The following is a 14,160-nucleotide window of genomic DNA, read 5'->3' on the forward strand; positions in this document are numbered from 1 at the left end:
TAGCTGTCCAGACATGTGTGTGTGTGTGTGTGTGTGTGTGTGTGTGTGTGTACACGCGTTTTTGTGACAAATGAGGACATAAATTTGTATGTTTGTACGTACAAAGGTATGACATAGGTATTACAAGGAGAAGGTGACTTTTCAGGACATTACCACATGTCCCCACTTTTCAAAACGCTTATAAATCACACAGAATGGAGTGTATTGAAAATCTGAAATAGCACAAAGTCTCTTGTAAGGGGTAGGTTTAGGGATAGGGTTGGTAAAGGGCAATAGAATATATGGTCTGTACAGTATAAAAACCATTACGCCTATGGAATGTCCCCATAAATCATGGAAACCAGTTGTGTGTGTGTGTGTGTGTGTGTGTGTGTACAGGTTTATATATCCTGGTGGGGACTTAAACCTGAATATACACAGACTCATGGGGACTCGTGTCACGGTGGGGACCTAAATTGTGGTCCCCACGGGTACAAAAGCTTATAAATCATACAGAATGAAGTTTTTTGAAAATCTAAACATGCAGAAAGTTTCCTGTAGGGGTAGGTTTAGGTGTAGGGCAATAGAATATACGGTCTGTACTGTAGAAAAACCATTACGCCTATGGAGAGTCCCCACAAGGATAGCTGTCCAGACATGTGTGTGTGTGTGTGTGTGTGTGTGTGTGTGTGTGTACACGCGTTTTTGTGACAAATGAGGACATAAATTTGTATGTTTGTACGTACAAAGGTATGACATAGGTATTACAAGGAGAAGGTGACTTTTCAGGACATTACCACATGTCCCCACTTTTCAAAACGCTTATAAATCACACAGAATGGAGTGTATTGAAAATCTGAAATAGCACAAAGTCTCTTGTAAGGGGTAGGTTTAGGGATAGGGTTGGTAAAGGGCAATAGAATATATGGTCTGTACAGTATAAAAACCATTACGCCTATGGAATGTCCCCATAAATCATGGAAACCAGTTGTGTGTGTGTGTGTGTGTGTGTGTGTGTACAGGTTTATATATCCTGGTGGGGACTTAAACCTGAATATACACAGACTCATGGGGACTCGTGTCACGGTGGGGACCTAAATTGTGGTCCCCACGGGTACAAAAGCTTATAAATCATACAGAATGAAGTTTTTTGAAAATCTAAACATGCAGAAAGTTTCCTGTAGGGGTAGGTTTAGGTGTAGGGCAATAGAATATACGGTCTGTACTGTAGAAAAACCATTACGCCTATGGAGAGTCCCCACAAGGATAGCTGTCCAGACATGTGTGTGTGTGTGTGTGTGTGTGTGTGTGTGTGTGTACACGCGTTTTTGTGACAAATGAGGACATAAATTTGTATGTTTGTACGTACAAAGGTATGACATAGGTATTACAAGGAGAAGGTGACTTTTCAGGACATTACCACATGTCCCCACTTTTCAAAACGCTTATAAATCACACAGAATGGAGTGTATTGAAAATCTGAAATAGCACAAAGTCTCTTGTAAGGGGTAGGTTTAGGGATAGGGTTGGTAAAGGGCAATAGAATATATGGTCTGTACAGTATAAAAACCATTACGCCTATGGAATGTCCCCATAAATCATGGAAACCAGTTGTGTGTGTGTGTGTGTGTGTGTGTGTGTACAGGTTTATATATCCTGGTGGGGACTTAAACCTGAATATACACAGACTCATGGGGACTCGTGTCACGGTGGGGACCTAAATTGTGGTCCCCACGGGTACAAAAGCTTATAAATCATACAGAATGAAGTTTTTTGAAAATCTAAACATGCAGAAAGTTTCCTGTAGGGGTAGGTTTAGGTGTAGGGCAATAGAATATACGGTCTGTACTGTAGAAAAACCATTACGCCTATGGAGAGTCCCCACAAGGATAGCTGTCCAGACATGTGTGTGTGTGTGTGTGTGTGTGTGTGTGTGTGTGTACACGCGTTTTTGTGACAAATGAGGACATAAATTTGTATGTTTGTACGTACAAAGGTATGACATAGGTATTACAAGGAGAAGGTGACTTTTCAGGACATTACCACATGTCCCCACTTTTCAAAACGCTTATAAATCACACAGAATGGAGTGTATTGAAAATCTGAAATAGCACAAAGTCTCTTGTAAGGGGTAGGTTTAGGGATAGGGTTGGTAAAGGGCAATAGAATATATGGTCTGTACAGTATAAAAACCATTACGCCTATGGAATGTCCCCATAAATCATGGAAACCAGTTGTGTGTGTGTGTGTGTGTGTGTGTGTGTACAGGTTTATATATCCTGGTGGGGACTTAAACCTGAATATACACAGACTCATGGGGACTCGTGTCACGGTGGGGACCTAAATTGTGGTCCCCACGGGTACAAAAGCTTATAAATCATACAGAATGAAGTTTTTTGAAAATCTAAACATGCAGAAAGTTTCCTGTAGGGGTAGGTTTAGGTGTAGGGCAATAGAATATACGGTCTGTACTGTAGAAAAACCATTACGCCTATGGAGAGTCCCCACAAGGATAGCTGACCAGACATGTGTGTGTGTGTGTGTGTGTGTGTGTGTGTGTGTACACGCGTTTTTGTGACAAATGAGGACATAAATTTGTATGTTTGTACGTACAAAGGTATGACATAGGTATTACAAGGAGAAGGTGACTTTTCAGGACATTACCACATGTCCTCACTTTTCAAAACGCTTATAAATCACACAGAATGGAGTGTATTGAAAATCTGAAATAGCACAAAGTCTCTTGTAAGGGGTAGGTTTAGGGATAGGGTTGGTAAAGGGCAATAGAATATATGGTCTGTACAGTATAAAAACCATTACGCCTATGGGATGTCCCCACTTTTCACAAATGTAAACCTGTGTGTGTGTGTGTGTGTGTGTGTTTGTTTACTTGAATCTCATGAACCTCAGCCCTTTGCACCGAATCGAGCGGTCTGAGGAAAATCTTGAGCACTCGCGCGTCCGCTGGTGAACATGAAAACTCGTGCTGTTGTATTGGTGTGTGTCCTGATATTTCACGGATCAAGCGGCGGTAAGACGACAAAACAATACTGAAAGAACTGCGAGCGACGCAACACGAGCTAAAACGCTCCCGGTTATAATCAACTGGCTTGAGCGCACTGACGGGAGTGTTCGTGGGTGTCGCGTCGCTCGTTTATCGTTACTGACACAGCCTGTTAAATGATGTGCGTGTCAAACTATCTTTAGTTTGGTTCTTGTTGTTTTCAGTGTTTCTTGATAAAGATGACGCCAGCTCGGTGCTGCAGCGCGTCAGGCGCGCAAACTCCGGCTTCCTTGAGGAGATGAAGCGCGGGAATCTCGAGCGCGAGTGCATCGAAGAAATCTGCGACTACGAGGAAGCGCGCGAGGTGTTCGAGGACGACACGAAGACGGTACGTAATTCTCAATCTTAGTATTCATTTGATAATTGATTTTATTTTTAAACGTTGAATATGTTCCTTTTCTCTTTTGCAGAAACAGTTTTGGCTGAGTTACTCCGGTGAGTTTATGTGTCAATTCATCAATTTATTTCTGACATTATTACTGTTTTGATGACAGTGGTGACGATATTAAATGACTACAGTATTAAAGCCCTTTCACACCAAGAAATGTAACCAACCAGTGCCATGCGCAGATGCACATTATGAGGGCAGGAGGGTCCCCCTCGTAGAAATCGCTCGAGCCCCTCCAGCCCCCTGTGCACGCCACTGACTGTAATGATACCAACGACACCAACACACCGTAATATTCTGTTTAGAAGCGCACTGCAGATTTGTCGTCTGTCGCTTTAAATGCTAAAGCTCTTTAAAGGGGTCCTATTATGCTCTTTTACAAAGTCTTGATTTTGTTTTGGGGGTGTACTAGAACATGCTCTCATGCTTGGTGGTTCGAAAAACTCATTATTTTTCACATAATTTACATTATTAAAATACCTTTCTCCCCAGGCTGGCACAAACGGCTCGATTAGTTCCGCTTTGATGAAGGTCCACCTTCCGAAAAACAAAATGTGATGTGATTGGTTAGCTGTCCCAGTGCGTTGTGATTGGCGGTGTTTCAGTACTGCCCCGCCTCTTGCTCTGTCTTTCAACAAAAGCTTTTGGCGAAACCGGCACTTCTCACTAGGGATGGGCGATACCTCTTATTTTATTTTCGATCCGATACCGATATTTTCAAGCCCAGTATCGTCGATACTGATACCGATACTTCTAAACTAAACTGATCTTTTAAATTATTAAAAGAATATATAATCAGTAATTATAAAAGGCTGCCAGGCTGTTGTATCCCTAAAGGTGAAACGTTAGCTTTTTTTTTTTCTGACAGATTTATTAACGGCAATTACAGAACATAACACAATCCATTTGAACTTTTAACAACCAGTTTAATTAAGTTTACTTGCACAAACTAGCCAATTTAAAATAAATATTACATGTACACAAAAGTTTGGGGTCAGTAAGATTTTGTAATATTTTTTTAAGTCTCATGCTCACCAAGGCTGCACTTATTTGGGGGGGGGGGGCAGTAAAAGCAGCAATATTGAGAAATATAGCAAATAAAAATAACTATTTTAATATATTTTAACATTTATCTGTAATCAAAGCTGAATTTTCAGCATCGTTACTCCAGTCTTCAGTGTCACATGATCCTTCAGAAATAATTATAATATTTGTTTTAACCACAACCTCGCCCCTCCCCACCCCCCAACCATTCGAATTTCTGTAGGCGGGAATTCTTTGTAATGAAATTCTAATGAGCCGCTTTGTGATATCACAAAGCCCGGAAAACAAACGCTGTAGTCCAAACGAGCCGTTTGTTGTAGTTCTTGAAAAGGGATTTAAAAAAAAACAACTAAATATCTCCCTTTGGAGTGGACTTTGAGATTTGTAACTTTCTAGATCTTTTTTATGCCCAAACATACACACTACACACTGACTAAAATTAAAAAAGTGAAAAAGCATAATAAGACCCCTTTAAAGTCGTATTCTGATTGACTGTCAGTGTTTTTATTGTTCATCAGCTGAAAAATGTTTAGATGTTATGTTTAAATGTTTTTAAAATGATTCCAACAATATTGTTATTCTGTGTCATTATTGTTATAGTTGTCGTGTGGACCTCAGTATTCTCATAGAGGTAGAATGCTCATTTTAGTTATTGGTATTGTTATAGATGGTCTATAACTGTAGAGAATGGCTTTTATTGTAATATTGACTATGGCAAATATGGTACTGTAACAGTGACACTCTTGTATAAGAGTGTTTTGATTTCATTACAGGTGATTACATGTACTACCTCTCTGGATGACAACTGTATTGACATGACAGTATTTATTGACCTAAAGTCAAAGGTTCTGTATCTTCAAAAAATGCGTTTCAGCTCAATTCTTGATGAACACTTTAGAAATGTAGGTGTTTCCATGTCAAGTGTTTGCTTTTTATTTTATTTTTATATTTTATGCTTGTCATTCTGTTTAAATAAGCTAAGGAGCCCTGCTTGACCAATCCGTGCAAAAACAATGGCTCATGCATCTATCTGGCCAACACCTACTACTGCCTGTGTCTGGAGGGCTTTGAGGGCAAATACTGTGAAAAGGGTACGTGAACATCATGACACGTGTGAAATAAGCAGTAGTTCATATAACGTTGCTGTTTTGAATAGTAGGGTTTGAGGAGACGCTTAAGTGTCAGTATGTGAACGGAGGCTGTGAGCAGTTCTGTGACGCTTCCGGACCCAGACGTGCATGCAGATGCGCTGCAGGATACGCACTGGGAGCTGATGGGATGTCTTGTGTTGCTGAAGGTGGGAAAAGTCCTGTGTTTATGAGCTGGAGAATAAAAATGACAAAAAACTTTACAGATGTTCAGATCTCTCCAAGCGTATTCAAAAAGTAAAGTATTCACAATACTGTATACAAGACATATAAAACTGTCAGCAGGCAATCTTTTGTCAAGCCAACATTCAAAGTTTCTCTTGCCAAACTTTCTATTTCAAATGTGTTTTGTCTGCAGTTGAATATCCATGTGGAAAGGTTCCACTTCAGAAGAACACCGTTCATTCCCAAAAAGAGTTTGTGGGTGGAATTCACTGTCCCAGAGGTCACTGTCCTTGGCAGGTAACTGTAAATGTGCACAACACATCGCAGTGTCATGACGAGTGATCAAATGATTTATGAGTGTATTATTTGTCTCAGGTGTTGATAGATTATAATGGTGAGAGTCTGTGCGGAGCGGCTCTTCTGGATGATAACTGGGTCGTAACTGCTGCTCACTGCGTTCATCAGAAAGACATGAAGCATTTGAAGGTTATTACAGGTATATGAAGTGTTTCTGTCATTGTGGGTTGTAAAGTCAAGTCACATTCATTTCTGTAGTGCTTTATACCAGTGGTTCTCAATTCCGGTCCTGGGGACCCACTGCTTTGCACATTTTTTATGTCTCTCTTATCTGACACACTCAGTTCAGTTCATGGATCTCTCTCCTAACGAGCTGATGATCTGAGTCAGATGTGTTAAATAAGGGAGACATGCAAAATGTGCAGAGCAGGGGGTCCACAGGACTGGAATTCAGAACCAGTGCTTTAAACAATACCAGTATTTCAAAGCAGCTTCACAGAAATAAACAGAAAAATAACAGTGAAACAACTTCATTTTCAGCTGTAAAGTTGGTTTGTCCTCAGGTGATCATGACCTGGATGTGATGGACGGCTCAGAGGAGGTGTATAATGTCGCTCGTGTGGTTATCCATAAGAACTATGACCCTGTGTCACTGGATAGTGACTTGGCCCTCCTACAGCTACGTGAAGAACCCAAGCACTCAGTGTACACCGTGCCTGTTTGCCTCCCCACACCACACCTGGCACAGAGCGAGCTTGCGGCCGTCCGCTTCCACACACTTAGTGGATGGGGCAAGCGAACCCCAGGGGACAACATCCATCCATCCAAAGGCCTTAAAGCCCCATCATCCGCCACACTGCAGCGACTGGCTGTCCCTCTGTTTCCCACAGCACAGTGTGTAGTGAAGAGCGGCGTTAACATCTCTGCAAACATGTTCTGCGCAGGGTACACTGAGGGCAGCCACGAGTCCTGCAGAGGACATGATGGCAGTCCGCTCGTCACACGCTACGAGGGAACGTCCTTCCTGACGGGCGTCGTGTCGTGGAGTAAAGGCTGCAGTCAGCCTGGGAACTATGGGATTTACACCAAAGTGGCCAACTTTTTGAAATGGCTTGAGATGGTTATGAAAACACCCATCGAACCACTGAATATCAGTGGATCCCCATTTAAGCCATCCGCTCACAAATAATGTCTCTACCAGAGGTTAATGTGATTAGCTTTGAAATAAAACCATCACTTTGAGTTTGTTTATGTGTGTTTTTGTCATTCATGCATCTGATCTTCTTGCGTTTAGGTTTTAGGGATCATTCAGGCATGTTTGAGGGACAGTTAGGCAGTCATTAACTGAAACCGCATTGATTTTTTTGTGCAGATGTTGCTCTGGTCTAATCATAAATCAGACGTGACCCTGTGTAGGGTCAGATGTGAGATGTTCTGCACATTTTGTGAACTATGTTAGTCTGTATAAAATACAGATAAAGTTCATATATTCCAATAAAAGAAAGTTAACAGCTCATTTTCTTCTCTGTGAACTTTAAAGAGGACAGAAAATATTTAGATGATTAAACTATTGACAAAGAGGCGGTTTTTCACTTGTTTTAACATTGCATCACTAGCTCTTTAAGATCATTCACTTGTATTCCTCATTTGTAAATTGTTTTGCATAAAAGCATCTGCTAAATAAATAACCGTAAATGCATTAACATTAGACACTTAATGAATCACTGACATTATTGAAACGTGTTCGTGAGGACTGCACTCTGCACTTCTGTCTTCTGCACTATATTCATGCCTTCTGACGTCCAGTGTTTTGTGTGAGAAAAAGAGCTGAAGTTATTCCCTGATAATCTTCTGCTTGGCTGCGGTTCTCAAATCTCTTGTGTTTGTGTAGAGAACATCATGAATTCATCAGAGTGGATTCATGTAGTTTATTGAGTTCTAAACTGAAATATCACATGTCGTAAGAGTAAACAACGTCACAGTTGCCTCTTTATTTGAGCAAATGTTGGTGCTTTTCACTTTGTCCTCTTGTCAGTTTCTCCTCCCCTTGTTCCTGTGTCTCTCTCTCCCAGCATTCAGTTCATTGACCTTCTGTTTGTTTTCTGAACGATCCTCTAATGTGAAAGAGCTGAACGCTGACAAAAGACAATGTCTTGGGTCTTCTGGAATTTTCTTTTCTTGTTTCTAATACACTGTGTGAACTCAGAAGGTGAGTGTGTCGTCTCGAATGAACAGACTGCAGATTCAGAATGACTCATATTTCTCTGTTTCTGACCTGAAGGTTTGTTCTTTAAGGTCTAATCAATGTCAGTTGACATTGTGAGTTTAACTGTATTAATGGGTTTGGTTTATTTCTCAACACTAAGCTCTTCTGCTGCTATCAGTCTCTGGTAGAGGAAGGCTTTGATGATAATGAGGATGTCATGTGTTTCTCTAGTCTTCCTTCACATTCAAGATGCCAGTCAGGTCCTGAGTCGGCGCAGGCGCGCCAACACCATGTTCGAGGAGATGAAAAAGGGAAACATGGAGCGTGAGTGTGTTGAGGAGCGCTGCAGTTATGAGGAAGCCAGAGAAATCTTTGAGGATGTTAAAAAGACGGTCAGTGGTTTGCTTATTCAGTTTATTGGTTTATTTTTAAAAATATTTTATTGAAAACATTCAGGAAATCATATGTACCACCTTAGGCCCCAAAAAACAGTCATAACGGTTGCAGACATCAGCTGTTTCTGCCACGATGCACATAAATGTTAAAAAAAATTGCATAAAAAACATATGCACTCAATTGAGTTGGTTAATTTTTAATCCAATAAGAAGTCGTGTATAAACTATGATGGAAACAAATTTAACAAATAAATTCCTTGATGTGCATCAAAGAACTCATTTGACTTTGCCAAAACAGATCATGTGATTGGATAACTGGACTAACCAGCGCAGAAATCCCATCGCAATATTGCATCTCAAATGTTATTTTAAATCTGATATTGCCTAAGTCGGTCATCAAAATGATTTGAAATAATCACCTCCATAACTGTATTATCACATGATCTAAATGCAAGATAACTCTCTGGTTATTGAAGTAACCTCGGTTCCCTGAGAGAAGGGAACGAGCATTGCATATGAGGGACAACTCCTGTTTACCCTGATACTGAATCCTGATTTGTTAACGTTTGTGTAGCTGCACAAACAAATGGCACTCAAGCCCACCAGAATGGGCGGAACCGACCTCTATATAAGTCGGCTCAGAGTGCCATTCCATTAAACTCACTCAACTGAAGCGACAGTCATAGATTCACATGCAGCTTATAGCACGGCAAGTAATTCAATGCTTGTTCCCTTATCTCAGGGAACCGAGGTTACGTAAGTAAATGGAGCATTCCCTTTCGACTGTTCACTTCACGTTGTGTATGGGGAACGGTATCCAATCACACTGTGCTATGAGCAGATACAGAACGACCTGCTTAACAAAGAGCACTTAACTTAAGGGCACCTTAAGAACATGAGCCAATTGAGTCCAAGCCACAGCTGAGGATTACAGATAAAACTGTTTCCACCCTCTGGGAGAAACCAGCAGTTTAAGCAGACAAAATCCATGCCTGCAAGGCAGGGACATCTAATCTATAAAATCTGGCAAATGTGGACGGTGACGACCAGCCGGTGGCAGCACAAATCTCACCAATAGAGATCCCACTGGACCACGCCCAGGAAGAGGCCATTCCTCTGGTGGAATGGTCCCTCACACCCTATAGGGTATTGTGAGCCAACCGAGGCTTTAGCCAGGGCTATAGCATCTACTATCCAATTAGAAAGTCTTTGCTTTGTGACCGGCAGCCCTTTAGAGCGGCCTCCAAAGCACACAAAGAGCTGCTCCAATTGTCTGAAAGACTTAAATAGCTTGGCGTATAGTCTGAGTGCCCGAACTGGGCACAGTAAGTTTGGACCCTGCTCACCATCCACCACAGGGAGAGCCAGCAGCGAAATAACGTGGGCTCTGAATGGGGTTGAGAGCACCTTAGGTATGTAACCGCTGCGCAGTTGGAGAATGACTTTACAGTCGTTGGGTCCAAACTCAAGACAGGAAGTGCTGATGGACAGCGCTTGCAAGTCACCTACTCGTTTGACCGAAGCTAAGTCCAAAAGCAGAGTGGTTTTGAGTGTCATGACTCCCATCGAGGGGCCAGACATGGAGGCTCCACAGCTCTGGCTGGGGATGTCAAATTTTGCCCTGCGCTTGTGAGAGAAGCTGTCTTCTTAGCAGTATCGGCCACTTGGCTACTGACAGCAACTGAATCATCTCTGGGAACCAAGCCTGCTTCCTCCAGGTTGGGGCCACCAGAAGGAGAGAACATTTCATTTCCCTGACTTGCCTGATAACCCGAGGGAACAGAGTGATCAGAGGGAATGCAGAGAGACGGGTGTTGGGCCAATCGTGGGCCAGAGCTTCCCACTTGTTGAGAAATAGATTGGGCATTGACAGTTGTCTTCAGAGGCGTAGAGGTCCACCTCTGCCTTGCCGAAGACTGACCAAATCATCTGTACCGACTGGGGATGTAGTCTCCACTCTCCTGGGGCTTCATTGTCCCTGGGCAGCATGTCCGCACCTTGGTTCAGTTTGCAGGGCACATGAACTGCTCTTACTGAGAGGAGTTTACTCTGTGCCTAAAACAGGAGACATCCTGTAAAGGGGGACGTGACCTGAGGCCACCTTGGTGACTGATATAGGCTATCACAGTCGTGTTGTCCAAATGGACCAGACATAGTTCAAAATGTGGATTCCCATCTGTCTCAGAGGGGAAAGAGCCACGTTCACGCACTTCGAAAGGCAGGACTGTATATTGATAGGCCATTTCCTCAACAAGTGGAAACAGTCTGTGACTTTGGGCTATCTGGATATGAAAGTACGCGTCTTTCAAATCCAGAGTCAGAAACCAGTCCTCGGAACAAATTTGCACAAGGATCTGTTTCAAAGTTAATATTCTGAACAGCCATCTCATGAGAGCAGGATTCAGACTTCTGAGATCAAGAATTGGTGTGAGCCCACCATCTTTCTTGGGAATGAAGAAGTAGTGGCTGTAAAAACCCCACTCGCTGTCCACTAAGGGGACCTGTTCTATAGCGCCCTTCGCAAGCAGTGTTTTTACTTCGGCCTGAATAACATGTGCTTCGTTCGTTGTCCAGTACAGAAGTCCGAATGACGCCTCTGAAGCGAGGCAACCTGTGAGCGAACTGAAGCGAGTACCCTCGTTCCATGACTTTGTAGGATATCAGACCGAATCAGACAATCTAAGATTTGGTCAAAAAAACCGAGTTGAGGCACGAGGAGTCACAAAAATTCCACAGAGGCCCAAGACAACAGGATGTCATAAATCAGACCCTAGCCTCTCTGAAGCAAGCCTAAACCTAAACCCCTGTCACAGAACAGTTTTCAACATTAACACAAAAGAACACATTGACAAGTCCAAGGAGATTGTCAAATTTTGGGGCAAGTTATCAAGAATAATGGTCAAAAGAGATGACCGCATGACTATCACACGAAAATCCAACTTGCCACTCCGGGAATGGCTTTCCAAGCTGTTCTATTTTTATTAGTGGCAGATCACTATGTGGGGATGGGGTGCTGACACTTGTGGTTATAGGGAGAGGAGAAATGCTCTTTTGAGTATGTGGGTCTGCTATCACAGCGGAAGTTTGTTGGCACACTCGTTGAGCGTGCAGAACGTGTCCCACTGAAAAAACTCCACCGCTCGGAAGGATTCGAAGAGGTGGGGAATGATCTCGAGCTTTCTTCAAGGGAGTTCTTTCTTCAGCCCTTGTCTCGCCCGGCCTGGGCGAGAACTAGCCCTCTCCTCTTCCTCTCTGCTTTCGGATCAGGATGGCTTCTGCAGCTCTGGGTCCAGCATTACGCGAGGACGAGGACCGTGGCGCTTTAGGAAGGGGTACGTCCTGGCTGCCCAGGGGCGCTGTTGAAGCCCAGGCTCCGGCTTTGGCGGGGCTGAGGCGGCGCCGGCTTGACAGACTGCTGGGTTGATGTAGCCTTGGGGCGACTTGTAACAGCTGCTGAGCTGGGGTACTTAGTCAGAAAATGATGCAGCACTTGCGACGTCTTTTCAGCCTCGTTAAAATGCTTCGTGAACCCATCCACGGCAGGCCCGAACAGTCCCTTGTGTGAGACTTGGGAGTCAAGGAAGGCCATCTTCTCAGCGTCCCTTATCTCCGTGAGGTTGTGCCATAGGTGGCACTCCAGCGCCACCAGACTGGCCATGGCCTTGCTGATCGCCTGAGCAGTCAACTTGGTAGCGCGCAGGGCCAAATCAGATGCCGTGCGCAACTCAATGAAGACTCTAGGATCCCGGCCAGACTCGTGCATATCACAGAGAAGTTTAACCTGAAATACCTGGAGCACCGACATCGTATGCAGGGCTAAGTATGCGCTGCATAAGCCCTGTTGGCCAAGGAGGACGTCAACCTGCAGGGCTTAGATGGATGCGCCGCAGTCTTGAGACCTCTAGTAGACGGTAGGCAGAGGTGAGCAGCCACCACCTCATTGAGAGGGGGGAGCTTGCTGTACCCTTTCTCTTCAGCGCCATCAACGGTGGTGAGAGCAGCTGTAGTAGAAGGGTTAACGAGCTGAGTACAGAGCCCGCCATGTTTTAGTGAGCTCATCGTGGACCGTAGGCTTAAACGGAGCTGGTCGCTGTCGGGAGGATGGTTGACGATGACCCTTTAAGAACCACTCGTCGAGGAGGCAGGGGGCGGGCTCTTCCGGGGCCACCCAATCAAGGCCGAGTTCCTCCACAGCCCTTGTCAGAACCCGGATCAGTTCTGAGTCCATGCTCAGCCATGTAGACAGAGCTGGGACTTCGGGATCTTCGCTGTCAAGACGCGCAGAAAGAAATCAAGCCACTCGCAGCCGACGAGGGGCGTTGTTTTTCCCGTGTGAAGCACGAGACGAGGCATTTTGGAGAGAGAGCGAAGCACATGGGTGCCAAGCCGACGTAAGTTCACTCGAGCCTGATGGATGAGACCCGCTGCTACGCTGTTTCTTCCACTTCTGGTGGAAGTGGACTGGTACAAGGGGTCTTTGCACGAGCTGCACTCGCGAGAAGATTCTAATGAAATGGCGCTCTGAGCCGACTTATATAGAGGTCGGCTCCCCCCCATTGGTTTGTGCAGCTACACAAACGTTAACAAATCAGGCTTCAGTACCAGGGTAAACAGGAGTTGTCCCCCATACACAACGTGAAGTGAACGTTCGAAAGGGAACATGACGGAGTTTGTTAATGCGTTTTGTCTGGAGCGAGTCATTTATAATGTAGGAAATAAAAAACAGACTTCACCAGTTTCAGCAACTTTAATTTTTGTTATTAATACTTTGTGCCAGTTTCCAAGGAAGTGACTATTTTGTTCTCTTGAATGAACACATGGGATGGAAACAGTGCTTTATTCGCAAATGTTTTATGTGATATTCTAATTTTGCACATATACAGGTGCATCTCAATAAATTAGAATGTCATGGAAAAGTTCATTTATTTCAGTAATTCAACTCAAATTGTGAAACTTGTATTAATTAAATTCAATGCACACAGACTGAAGTAGTTTAAGTCTTTGGTTCTTTTAATTGTGATGATTTTGGCTCACATTTAACAAAAACCCACCAATTCACTATCTCAACAAATTAGAATACTTCATAAGACCAATAAAAAAAATTTTTTTTAGTGAATTGTTGGCCTTCTGGAACGTATGTTCATTTACTGTACATGTACTCAATACTTGGTAGGGGCTCCCTTTGCTTTAATTACTGCCTCAATTCGGCGTGGCATGGAGGTGATCAGTTTGTGGCACTGCTGAGGTGGTATGGAAGCCCAGCTTTCTTTGACAGTGGCCTTCAGCCCATCTGCATTTTTTGGTCTCTTGTTTCTAATTTTTCTCTTGACAATACCCCATAGATTCTCTATGCGGTTCAGGTCTGGTGAGTTTGCTGGCCAGTCAAGCACAACAACACCATGGTCATTTAACCAACTTCTGGTGCTTTTGGCAGTGTGGGCAGGTGCCAAATCCTGCTGGAAAATGAAAGCAGC

The 14,160-nt window shown here is 43.6% G+C and overlaps 2 protein-coding genes across 3 annotated transcripts in view; both read left to right on the forward strand.

Moving 5' to 3' along the window:
* Positions 1 to 2,883: 2,883 nt before the first annotated feature.
* Positions 2,884 to 7,332, forward strand: f7i (coagulation factor VIIi). 2 transcript variants are annotated; one of them, XM_016259369.1, is made up of 8 exons: positions 2,884 to 3,010; positions 3,208 to 3,371; positions 3,454 to 3,478; positions 5,453 to 5,566; positions 5,632 to 5,772; positions 5,982 to 6,085; positions 6,164 to 6,284; positions 6,649 to 7,332. In XM_016259369.1, exons 1-8 carry the CDS (start codon positions 2,953 to 2,955, stop codon positions 7,272 to 7,274), a joined length of 1,353 nt encoding a protein of 450 aa, XP_016114855.1. In that variant the 5' UTR covers positions 2,884 to 2,952; the 3' UTR covers positions 7,275 to 7,332. The 2 variants fall into 2 exon arrangements, with proteins under 2 accessions (XP_016114855.1, XP_016114856.1); XM_016259370.1 differs by having other exon boundaries at positions 5,635 to 5,772.
* A 789-nt stretch (positions 7,333 to 8,121) lies between these two features.
* The window catches only part of f10 (coagulation factor X), an 11,972-nt gene continuing 5,933 nt past the window's right edge, over positions 8,122 to 14,160 (forward strand). Inside the window, exons 1-2 of the mRNA XM_016259368.1 lie at positions 8,122 to 8,294; positions 8,523 to 8,683. Of these exons, the coding sequence (XP_016114854.1) occupies positions 8,234 to 8,294; positions 8,523 to 8,683 (222 nt within the window). The 5' untranslated portion in view covers positions 8,122 to 8,233. The remainder of the gene's footprint in view (positions 8,295 to 8,522; positions 8,684 to 14,160) is intronic.

This window comes from Sinocyclocheilus grahami, unplaced genomic scaffold, assembly GCF_001515645.1.
Source record: "Sinocyclocheilus grahami isolate Dianchi unplaced genomic scaffold, SAMN03320097.WGS_v1.1 scaffold1835.1, whole genome shotgun sequence".
Lineage (NCBI taxonomy): Eukaryota > Metazoa > Chordata > Actinopteri > Cypriniformes > Cyprinidae > Sinocyclocheilus > Sinocyclocheilus grahami.